The 12,543-nt window shown below is 40.0% G+C and overlaps 1 protein-coding gene across 6 annotated transcripts in view; it reads left to right on the top strand.

Moving 5' to 3' along the window:
- adgrd1 (adhesion G protein-coupled receptor D1) overlaps positions 1-12,543 on the top strand; it is a 41,426-nt gene that overhangs the window by 1,870 nt on the left and 27,013 nt on the right. For 4 of the 6 annotated variants that reach the window (XM_080893041.1, XM_080893039.1, XM_080893037.1 and 1 more), the window contains 10 exons: positions 152-274; positions 378-554; positions 2,587-2,847; positions 4,550-4,617; positions 5,951-6,091; positions 6,214-6,264; positions 6,739-6,865; positions 7,177-7,284; positions 9,443-9,518; positions 11,130-11,271. In XM_080893041.1, coding sequence (XP_080749167.1) covers positions 152-274; positions 378-554; positions 2,587-2,847; positions 4,550-4,617; positions 5,951-6,091; positions 6,214-6,264; positions 6,739-6,865; positions 7,177-7,284; positions 9,443-9,518; positions 11,130-11,271 — 1,274 coding nt within the window. The remainder of the gene's footprint in view (positions 1-151; positions 275-377; positions 555-2,586; positions 2,848-4,549; positions 4,618-5,950; positions 6,092-6,213; positions 6,265-6,738; positions 6,866-7,176; positions 7,285-9,442; positions 9,519-11,129; positions 11,272-12,543) is intronic. The other 2 variants (XM_080893040.1, XM_080893038.1) reach the window with 1 other exon arrangement.

The raw sequence follows: 12,543 nt of genomic DNA, 5'->3' as shown, positions 1-12,543 counted from the left end.
GCTTCTGACATGAGATGCAAGTAAAGCTGCAAAATCTTTATGTTCATCATGCAAAACAGCGTGTGGTTAGATGACTATAAAGTCACTTAAACGGTTACAACACCTTCCTGTTTTTAAATGAAATTTTTCCTCTAAATTGTGCTTTTCCCAGACATTGTTGAAGGAATGGTCAACAAGGGCATCTTTCTGAATGGAGATAACGGTGGCACCTTTCTTCACTTTGGAAACTACCAGAACACGTGCATTAGTGACCCTAATTTATGTGGTCCTGAGGGTGAGTGCACTGCACTTAATCTATAATTGAACAAGTTATCGTTTAGCTTGTAAAACTGTTCAGTTCCTGTACTGACGGCTGCTGGGTTTTCATCATCCCCTAGGCATTACCTTCTCCTTTTTTTGGAAAAACCACGAGTCAGCCTCCCGCTTTGCTGTCGCTTCTGGAGGAAAAGTTATCTCCAATGGCTTCTCAGTCTACACAAACCCTTTAGGAGGATATGTGGAGTTTTACACTCGTAGCAACAAGCACAGATGGCGGGCCAACATCGACGTTCCAGGTACGCTTAATACATTTCCTTTCACATAGTTACATTTCCCACAAGGAATCTATTTTGGTCTTGAACACACCATAAACTAATGGTTATATAATTGCATTCATGACTTTGTTAACTGAGACCAGATGTAACTACGGACAGTTGATTTGACAAAGATGGGGGTAGATTTCTCAAATCTTTTGCTGTAGCACTAAACATACAATTTTTTGGAGATGGCAGACAACATGTGCAAAATAATGTTCGGTGTTTAGTTTTGGTGTCAAGTTAGATGAGATATGAAACACAATAAAAGTCAGAGTGTGACCAATATTTTGAATTAATTTCTGAAAATGAAATTACTTTCTTTTCTTTTTTTTCATGAGATGGGCTGATACTGTAAACAGTTGACAAAATGAAATAAACCATGTGAGATTCAACATTACGTGAAACTTTTACCAATCGCTATTCTCTTCTCAAATGACTTGTGTCATCCTTGTTTTTCCTGCAGTTACTCAAGGTCTTGGTCGTAACTCAATTTTGATGCTAGTGTTCGGTTATAAAGATCCAAACGTCATCTGGTTCTCATACAATGACATGTTGAGCCTTGAGGACATAATGTCAAAATATGTCACTTCTCTTTCTTCTGATTTGGGAGAAAAGGTTTTTGTGGGTGAATGAGTAAGACTCGAGGGCCTGTGTGACCCAGTGTGTGATTGTAAGGTGAAAGTTAATAATATAAAAATGTACATTTAGAAGTGAATGAGAGACTTGCAAGCTGAGCTTGGTCTTTGGTACATCCAGTACTGCTTATATTGCAACCACAAATGACATGTGTTTTGGTGGTTTTGGCTGTCTGGCATGTGTGACGGGGAAGGCATTGTCTTTTGGGACTTCTCTATTGTTTATTAATTTCTCTGTTCTTGTGATGCACAATTCATTGTAAATATTGGCTGGAGTTTTTGGTTTGTGCAAACCATAAAATCTAGCATCTGGAACTGAAGGAGTAATAAATTACTAAATCAGTCAAAAGATTAAGCTCGATTAATTAATGGAAAAATCAAACATTTTAGTTGACAGAGTTAATTCAATTCAGTTCTGCTTTATTTATAAAGTGCCAAATCACAACAACAGTCCCCTCAAGGCGCTTAATGTTAGTTGAGTTTTGGTTCTTCGCTTAAGACAGCGCCATCAGCTGGTCAAAATGTAAAATTGTGTAGTGTTCTTGCTATTCTAACTATTCTTGCTAAACTAACCCAGCATCTTTCTGAACTTAATAGGCTATCTCACAAAAGCCATGTATCTATGTTCAGCCTCACATAGCTGTTAGCACGGCTAGGAACTTGTGTTTAAGACACACACAAATTCTATTCAGTTCAAGCCAATATTGTTTTTATATTCTCGGGTAGTAGAACAGGTCACCTACAATCTGGAAGGCTTGCGGGTCGATCCCTGGCTGCTCTCCGATGCATCCATGAGTTCAAATTTGCAAAGCACCTGGTGACAGCGGGAATGAAAAACTCCCTTTTAACAGGAAGAAAGCTTGAGCAGAACCAGGTGCAATGAGGGACAGCTATCTGCCGTGACTGGTTTGGGATGAGGGGAGGGAGACGGGCAAAAAGACACAATTTAAAAAACAAATATTAAATTTAAAAAGCTAGAACCAGCAAATATCAGTGTGAGTTTCATTTGATGAAAGCTACTGTGCATTGAGAACACGTCATCGTTTACTTTCTGGGTTAAACCAAGCATGAAACATGGTGTCTGCAATATCAGTCGCTTTAAAAAGGCGACCAATGACTGAAAACATTTGCAACACCACACACTCAGTGTATTTTCCCGCTAAACGTATTCACACATGAAAAGCTACAATACCTAAAACATTATAAAGAAATCCCAACAATCAGGTAACCCCCTGTGAGCAAGCACTTGGCAACAATGGGAAAGAAAAAACTTCCTTTAAACAGGAAGAAAGTTCTGGCAGAATCAGACTCAGGGAGGGGTGGATTCAATTCTTCAACAATTGAGCGTTTCTTTCATTTTATGTTTACGTTATTAGGGCCATACTGGACCCACATCCTCTTTACATGGACTAAGAAAGATGGCCTGAAGGTCTACATCAATGCGACCCTAACTGCTGAGAACAAAAACGGAAGCATCTCAGAGGAAACCTATGGAGACCCCTACCCTGACCTCGTCATTGGAACTGCAAACAATAAGGGATATAGTCACTATGTAACAGGAGCCTTTGATGAATTCGTCATCTGGGAAAGGGCCCTTTCACCTGAGAACATCTCACTCTACTACAATGCAACTATAGGTAGGACCTGTCTACTATTAAAAAAAACCTCCTGACATTTTTGAAGATGCTGATTTATTAAAATGCTTCCTCCCTTTTGGCTTTTCTCTGAGGAAATCATGGGTTAAAAAGCAATTTCCGTCTTTATCCATGCTACATTCCATCCACAGAATTCAAGTGCCATGGCTTCCATAGTTTTGCCTTATAAGTATTTATAAGAGTGCAAAGACCTGAGTTGAGATGCAGGGGCCAATCATTTTAATATAATGTGACAAGTTACAACACGCTAGGACAAAACACCCAGAAGCTTTTCTGTTTTTGTTCAGTAGAGAGCCATAAAAGGACACAAAATGGCATTTATGAGAATGTACACAGCAAAATCTCCAGTGTTAAATTAACACTGGAGAGTGTCTATATGGGTCCACACCTCTGAGTGTTAAATACAACACTGTTGAGTGTTAAATTAACACTTTTGACAGTGTTATATGTTTAAAAGTAACCTAGTCAGTTTTGAAGATTAACAATGGCTAACACTGAGCAGTGCTGATTTTCTAACACTGGAAAATAACTCAAAATGTTAGAAATATTCCAGTGTTAGAAAATCAGCACTGCTCAGTGTTAGCCATTGTTAATCTTCAAAACTGACTAGGTTACTTTTAAACATATAACACTGTCAAAAGTGTTAATTTAACACTCAACAGTGTTGTATTTAACACTCAGAGGTGTGGACCCATATAGACACTCTCCAGTGTTAATTTAACACTGGAGATTTTGCTGTGTAGAAAAAAATGAACATTCTGCTTTGTGGCGCTTTATATTGTAAGGTAAAAACTTACAATATGAAAACAGAGAAAACCACAACAATGAGCTTTGGCAACATTGGGAAGGAAAACCTCCCTTTTAACGGGAAGAAACCTCTAGCAGAATCAGCTGGGGATGAGGGGAGGAAGACAGGATAGACTTTCTGTGGAAGAGAGCAAGAGATTAATAATAACTATATTACAGTATATAGTTATGATTATATTTTCTAATATAAGATATTAGAAAATTTCATTTTAATCTGAAAAATATTCGACACTTAATGAAATGTACCTTTTTAGCTGAGCGGTTAAAGCATTTTTGGTTGCAGATAAGTCTTACCGATCAGTAAAGTTGAACTCCTCTTGTGTATGGTGTTGATATATAAAGACTGCTACAGAGAATTATTTTGTGGTCACGATAAAGCCAGAGAGTCTTGATTTCTTTATTACCCGACAAGAAGAGCCTGACTGTTGTGGTTACAGAGAAATATTTTTACCTCTGCAGAACATGCATATAAAATGCTGTATTGAACTAAAGAAGAGCTGACTAATATGTCTAATATACATCCATATATGGTGTTTTTCTGGTAGTGGCTTAGAGCTGTTTTTATTAAATGACAGCAAATATATAAAATGTGTTTGAGCCCGGTACAGAAATTAGTGGCAGACTATTATGTGGTGGAGTATCCCACTTTTGCGGAGGCTGTAAAATACCTCCTCTCATGACCGGGCATTACACTCACACTGTAAGCTTGAAGGTGATAAAATCCAGCCACACTACTGCAGCCTGACCCAGCTGCATTCAACAAAGGACCTAAAAAAAAGTCACAAAAAGGCAAGGCTAGACTAAACCATGATTAAAGAGAGGAGTGATGCTAAGCTATACCGTGTCCTGTTTCAACCCTTTGTATTGTCTTTTCTAGCTTGGGACATGGTTTCTAAAACAACACCTAGAATCTCCAAGGAAGTGATCTCAACTACGCCAATGGCCGTAAGTGTCTCAGGGTTTCTTTGAACAATAAAAGCATAGTAGAGGGGACAGTAGAGGAGGGTCTCGCCACAGAACACCAGTGAAAACTAAAGCCCTAAAAAATTGGTTTTATATCATTAAACAAATTAGATTATTTTTGTAACAGAGAATGACTGAGCACTCAGTATCTTGTTAGCTGTACAGAAGGTAATTTTAGCTCCTTGTTAGCAAACTACATTTGTTAGCTACTCACAGTTTGAAACCCCAAGAGCTACAAATCCATGGGCTTCAGTTAGCATGCTAAATGTTAAAGTTCATGATAACACAATTAGAAAAATGCTGTATGTCTTTTTGGAAGGACTGCCAGGAGAAAGCCTCTTCTCTTAAAAAAAAAAAAGAAAAAAAAATCATGGCGGCTTGTCTTTGGTTTGCAAAGCTGCAAACTAATCATAAGACTTCTGGAACAGTATCCTTTAGATAGATAAGATAAAAGTGGAGTTGTTTGGGCAAAATGCCCAGCGAGACGTTTGGCAAAAACCAAAGCATATCAGCACAAACACCTCATACCAATTGGCAAACACAGTGTTGGAGGGGTGATGATTTGTGCTTGTTTTGCAGCCAAAGGACCGGAGTGCCTTGCAATTTTTTTAGTTGACCATGAACTTCTCTGTATACCAAAGTGTTCTAGAGTCAAATTTGAGGCTAACTGTTCGACAGAAGCTTTACCCGAAATGGATCGTGCAACAGGATTACAAGCACAGCAGCAAATGTACAACAGAATGGCTGAAAAGAAAAGACTGACAAATACTGTACAACGGTAATTTCTCAGTTTTGGTATAGATTAGGATTAATTTATTGGATGTTAAAAATATAGTACTCTTACAATGTGTGGGTGATGAAACCCCATCTCTGTACCTCAACATCATTGGAAACTATTACCAGAGCGTCTTTGAGCCAAAACACATATGAAAGTCAATAAAGAAGTAACAATGAAGGACTTTTAGTTGAATGCACACAAAGAGTTTATTTCCTGTTGAGGCATTTTTTTTCTTTTAAAGACAAATGGAAAAAAGCAAATAGATAACACATGTGAATAGAAGCAACCTTTTTATCGAAAGGCTTTGTTTGTAGGAAACAACTAAAGAAATAGAAGATGGTAGGCAGAGTCAGTCAACAGTGCACACTACAGCGCACTCCTTGTTGGGCACTAATCTGAAAAAGACCAATGCCGAAACTCTGGTCCAAAGAGTTTTCTCTAAATTCAAGCTATCAGTCACTAAACATCCTGTGTATACTGGAACTCGCTGCTCCTGGCAGTAAACTTCATTTGATGCCCGATGTGCTGTCTCCCCAGAGAGCCGCTGATATGAGTCCCCCTGTCATCAGCAGTCTCCAGGAGGAGCTCCGACCCACAGACTTCTTGCCAGTGCAGAGTTTCCTGAAGACGCTGCCCAATGGAACCATTTCTCGTGATACTGCGAACAACCTCACACAGGTCTTGAAACACAGTCCAAAACACATGTTGCTGTTGCAAAACCAATTCATACACACAGATACAATACCCACCCATGCGCATATGATGCAACAATTCTATGATGTTCATTTTCTTCCACCCAGGGTTTGCTCAAAAGTGTGGAAGAAGTGCTGTCTTTTCCTGGACTGACAGAGGTAAATGGGTTCACTCTGTAGTTGTGCAGTATCCAAACATGACGAAATGTAACGTATGCAATGTGGCGAATACGTTAATGTAACACACCGAGGATATCTGGATGTTTAAAACTGCGTAACTGACTATAAAGATTTTTGCTTCCTCCACTGTGCAATTGTTATGGCCAAATCACAAACACAAGAGAGCGGTTTCAGTACACTGGGTGTTCAGAACAACCTTGCTTGTTTTTGTAAGAGCAAGCTGAAACAGATGTTCACATCAAACTTGGACAGTAGATACAGTGTAGTGAGTGAGTTTGAGCCAACCGAATTATCAAGTTTTTGTCAGGTTTTTTGTCAGGTTTACAGTGTAACTCTAGACGGTGACACTATCACCTGTTTTTATACTGTGAGCAGTACTCTCCGTGACAAACAACAAAATCAGAAACAGTGAATCAGTTGTCAACTTTTTCTCGTTGGGTCATTGTTCTCTAGCAGCAGTCCACCCCTGTGGTCAGCGGACTGGTCAAGACAGTGGACAGAGTGATGGAACATGTAGTGACTAACCTGGAGGACAGCCCGAACTCTCTCATCTCCCTGGATGGAACATCTTTTGTTGCAGGTCAGTAAAGTGTCAGGTTCTCCATAAAGTAAGTCATTGTTTGTAGCTTTTGCGGACTCCAAGCCTCAAGTTGACATCATTAGTTTTGTAATCACGTCAGGCCAACATTTGTTCAGAGAAGCACAAGTTAAGCTTCTCCACTTTTCCTCTCCTGAGTTTTTTCCTCATTTTTTATTACTGTCTCTCTCCCAAGGGGTTGTTTGATGTTTGTGATTCCCCCCTGACCCGACAAAGCAAATCGGTCTTGTTACTTGCTTGTCACTTTGTTTTTCTCAACAGTTCTCCCTTTTCTTAACCTCTGACCTCCACAGATTACTCTCTGATGAAACTCCCACAGAATTTTGAGCTGTCACATTACCGCTTCCCCACAGAAGGCAAGAGCTACATCTCTGTGCCTGGAGAGGCGTTCGCAATGGAGTGTAAGTACTAGCACTACAGCCTCTGCATGTTCACTGACAGGTGCTCATCGACGTGCAAGGAGAAACTTTCGGAGGATTCTTTGCATAGACAGACCAGTAGCTGGGTTTGAGTGTGAATACCTCACATTAGCTGTGCACTGATTCTGCCAAGAGAAAATTGTCCAGCTGGGAGACTCTTGTTACCGGACGGTAATTTATTATCGTAAGATTTAGGACTACTAACATGGCATACAGTTAAGGACAGGAGTGCCATGAGAGCTTTTGTGTGGCTTTATGGTGTACTGTAGAAACCCAGCTATGACTTTAATGTTGGCAGTTACCCTTTTATTCAGAACAGAAAGAATGAGAGAGAGCGCACTTTTTCTCCACTTTCCTCCACCGTTAAAAGGAATGGATCCACGTAGTGGTGCAAGGGAGAGCAGTAATTACAGTGGGCATTAAAACTCTGTTTGTTTGACTTTGTGTTTAGGTCAGATTCCCTTGGCTCCACCTGGCTCTCGCATGCACTGAGTTGCCATACAGAACGAACTCTTAATAATTAGTTAAAGGGCTATTATCAGAAGTGGAATACATGTTATTGCTTAACACATTAGAGCCAGGAACAAATTAACTCTGAATACCTGGCTGCCCATAGTGCTCCAAGGACAGATTTTATATTCTAATTAAGAACAGAAAATGCTGCATATTTTGCGTTTTGTTTTTTCTTGTTCTCTCGCTCTTCTGTAGGAGAGTTGTACAAGTGTACTGGCCCAGTCTCTGCTGAGGCTCACTGGGATGCATTCTGTTGTAATATATATATGTATTCCACTACAGATTACAGAATACATGGCCCAAAATGTAGTTTGAAGCATATTCTTAACTTGATGTGAGTAACGTATTCTGATGCTGTGTGAATTATTACTATTACTGAAGGCTACTTGCCGCCGAGCTAACATTGTTAGCTAGCGTTACCTGAGTTCATAGAGCGCAGACTGTAGACTTGATGGATAGCATTAACAACCTGCTAGCTGCAAACGATCACATGCAGTTCTGAAAACAATACCAGCTAGATTTTTAAATCTTAATATAAAATGAGTAACATTAGGGTGGACTTTAGGTAAGGCTGCACTTTTTGCAGTGATCTCGCATAGAAAACTCTTTCTGTATCAGTAATATGTTTTCTTTTTGTCTGCTTTCAAAACTGCACACGATTATTTGCAGCTAGCAGGTTGTAATGCAGCTTTCAGTAATAGTAATACATCACACAGCAATGGTACATCGCAGATACTGAAGTGGCACATAACCCAGGTAGCTACTACAACTAAAACAAGATAGCTGCAGTAGGCTAACCTTAGTTTTTAAAAAAGAACTTACTCCCAGATGTTTCTTTAGGTTGGAGTCTTTTGAAGATGAGAGCAGCTTGGTTGCTGACAAACAGAGTTTGCATTGCGCAGTCAGATTTCCGGTCAGAGCCTCTTATTGCGTTTTTTGTTTGGGTTTCCACTGGCATGAAATTACCAAAATTAGAGAGGAGATAGAGAGGAGATAGCCTAACATATGAAACAGAAAAAGACCACCGTGTAATCCATTGATTTTAACAAAGTAACTGTATTTCCAATTATCACCTATTTAAGCAGTAACTGTAACGGAATACCGTTACTCATATTTTGTATTTTAAATACGTAACGCCGGTACATGTATTCCCCAACACTGGATGGATTATATATTTATTAACAGTTTTCTGTTGCATATCCATATTGTTTGACATCTGCTTTTGTTGTTCTAGAGCAGTTCCCAAGTGAAAGGCCTTTGAAAGGAGGAACAGGGCCATTAAGCATTTCCTCCAATTTCATTGTTTATCTTAAAGTATTAAGGTGGGACCGAGCTGAACGATAGGTCAAGTCAGGGGTGGGGGAGCAGACCCCCAGCTCTCCTGGTGAAGTCATTTAGACATTTCACAAGCTTTCCAACATCCACATGGGTTTGCGGCAGTCTTGCTTTTCACCCCGGTGCGAGTATAGGACTGTCCCATTAGCCCGCCGGTGCCACCACACTGTAGCAAGCCAATGTTAATTAACTTGCCTTCTTTGTGAGTGTTTTAGCAGCACTGCTTTACATTCCCGGCCCTCAGCTCATTTCTTTCACATTCAGTCTGCGCGTGTTGTCTTCTTCTCCTCAGCTCAAACCACCATTGTTGGCCTTTTTTATCACAACATGCACAGCTACTACAAAGAGATCAGCCCTGTGAAGACCAGGTAAGATGACACAGCATGCTACCAAACGTGAAAAGTAAAATCTTGAAAGGTCTAACTAATAATAAACAGCAACAAGAACAAAAGCGCAAAGTCAGGGACACTGTCTTTGTACTTCCTGTGTGGGAAATGGGTAAGCTGGCACCAAAGGCGCCCCTGCTTCCTGAATTGCAGAACAGCTGATGCCCCAGGCCAAGGCCTTATCTGTTTTTTTCTCTCCTATCTCTCATCACACCACTGAGCTCTGATACACCCTGCTATTAGCTCTTTCACTTACTGTTCCAACACTGGATCAGCTTGTTCCAGCTTTTAACTCAGTTTGACATAACGGTGATTAAGCATCTTGTTGTTCCCCACTTTTGCATCCATCTAAATTAAGTCAGAAATGTTTATGGCAGTACATTTGGAGGCTGCTAGGCCTCCCTTTGTATCGTAAGAGGGAGACGATGTTTGTGTGACCGCAATGTCAAATTGGGGTCACATGATCATCTTGAAAAACTTGTCATGGAATAATTCTGGCACTAAGTGTGATTCATTAAACAGACAGATGGTTAAAGTCTCATCTAAATGTCAATGCTCTGGTCCTGTGTTTAACATGTATGTGGGAATGCCAGTTGCAGATAACAGTGGTGATAGATGCTATTGTGAAGCAAGAGATCTGGAGTACTTCTCCTTTTAACCAACTATCAACTTTGATCCACTGATGAATTTGTAAGTTTGCTCACTTACCAAGAAATGAACATTTTTATGCAATCCTCTTTTAATGAAGAGACAGATAAGCTTAACCAAATATCCAGAAAACAGAAACGCATTATATAAAGGTTATAAATTGATTTGCTTGTCATTTCCTGAAATAACTATTCGATCCCCTACAACCCAGCCACAATTCTTGCTTAGACTTGTTGTGTGCCCACAGTCATGCACGGAGGAGGAAACATTAGGTAATGGATGAGGCCATGTAATGTAAAATCAGCCAGAACACTGAGAATGGGTCATGGATGGGTCTTCCAGCATAACAATGACTCCAAACATACTGCTAACTAGCTACTCAAAGGAGTAGCTAAAGAAGAAGCATATAAAAGTCAACTGCGTAGACGGCCTTCAGGCTTAAGTCCTATAGAAAATTTGTAGAGGAGCTGAAGCTTCAAGTTAGCAAACGATAGCCAAGAAACCTAAAGGATTTAGAAAGTTTCTGTAGAGAGGAGTGGAACAAAATCCCTCCCGAGATGTGTGCAAGCCCGGTGACCACCTACAAGAAGCATCTTACTGCTGTGCTTGCCAACAAGAGTTTCTCCAACAAGTGCTAAGTCATGTTTCGCCTGTGGATCAAATACTTATTTCACTCAATGATTCAATGTCTTTTTTTTTCTATATTTTGGTATATATTCTTGCTTTCTCCATTAAATTGAAGTTACTATAAAATTGGAGATGTTTCATTTCTTCGTAAGTGAGCAAACTTACAAAGAGTTGGGATCTGCAGGGGATCAAATAAATCTCCCCCCACTGTATGTCTGCCATTTCTTTCCGTCTCTTTCTTTTGTATGTTTGTCTGGCTTTCTGCTTCAGTTTCTTTTTTAGATTATCTAAGCCAATTCTCCCCTTTTTATCTCTTAGGATTAATGAAGCAGCTGATTACAAGGATCACAAAATCCATGTAGCAAGCTGTCTGATTTCTTTGAAAGTGGAGCCTCTGCCAGCCCTGTCGGTCAACCTTTCTGGAGCGCCACTCATAAAGATTGTGCTCACCCATGTTTTGGTAAGACTGTAATTTGCATGTCCCATTTCTTCCTCTCTGACTCATTTATCTTTTTTTTCCATCTTGGTGAGTAATACTGGGAAAACTAAGAGAGTTTCTGCTTGTCTCAATTGTTGGGTGTGGGATGTTATCAGAGGGGAGAGCTCTGCCTATGGTTTCGATAGCGGTCGGATCTCTTCACATGAAAACTGTCGGCTCTATTTTTGGTATATGCTTATGTAAGACGATGGCTGTCCATCACTGACTGACTGAGGTTTGCGCAGCTGGGCATTTACCAGCACAAAGAGCGAAGCCTGGTTTGGTTTTCATTAGGCTGCCTAGCATTTCCCTTGCGGAGCATTTGGCTTCTAGAAAGCGAGCTGATTATGGGCATTTGAGCTGCAAGCTTAGGGCACTTTAAAAGGAACAATAACTTTATTTTATGAACAACATATTTTTCTTTGGTACTTTATGGCAGGGACAGTGCCAGCTTTCCATGGGAAATTCAGTCAAAACTGGAAATTAATTGACCAGTGTCTATTGCATTAGCTTGTGTTCCTGTAAACTCATAAATGTGGTGGCAAACTTCACAATCTTGTATTTGTTTTATCTTAATTAGTTGTGTTGATAAGCTGTTAGATTATCATGCAATGGCATTAATGAGGCGGTTGACTTAAGCACACTGCAATGTATTTCTGTTTCTTTTACAAGTCCTGCATGAATGATCGACTTTCTGTAGAAGTGAATCAACCCCCCCTCCCCACTCATAAAAGCAAAAAAGAAACTCATGCAGCTTTATGAAACCATGGTAATATTGCTTTGTTTGCCTTCATCTTCCCTGGTGAAATAAATGTTTATGCTGTAATTATCTGGCCTGGTTTCTGTGACAATGATTGCTCTGTTTGTTTTAGCGGACACCATGGGAGAGGAGTTAAAATTTCCTTTGTTATGGTAGTGCTGGAGATGCTCAGCAGTTCTCCGCTCTGTTTCTGTTTTAAGGTGTTTCTATTTTAGTTGGATTGCCCTTACCACTGATGTAAGGATAAATCAGGTTATATGCATTCTTTCCTCTCTATCCCATTACAAATAGGCTGTTATACTTATTAGTAATGCATGCTGATTGGAACGCACCGAGCCAGCGCATTTCTGTTGCACATAGCTCAGGCTGTGATTTATTACGAGGAGCCACATCGTAATTTGGCATGCAGAACTTTTGGCTCTGGTCGCATCCAGAGCAGGTTGTTTTTGCTAAAACTGCACAGACCTGTTGTTGGATTTAGTCAAAAAGAAACT

Source organism: Rhamphochromis sp. 'chilingali' (assembly GCF_963969265.1).
Source record: "Rhamphochromis sp. 'chilingali' genome assembly, chromosome: 10".
Classification (NCBI taxonomy): domain Eukaryota; kingdom Metazoa; phylum Chordata; class Actinopteri; order Cichliformes; family Cichlidae; genus Rhamphochromis; species Rhamphochromis sp. 'chilingali'.
This window is presented reverse-complemented; position numbering and strand designations above follow the sequence as displayed.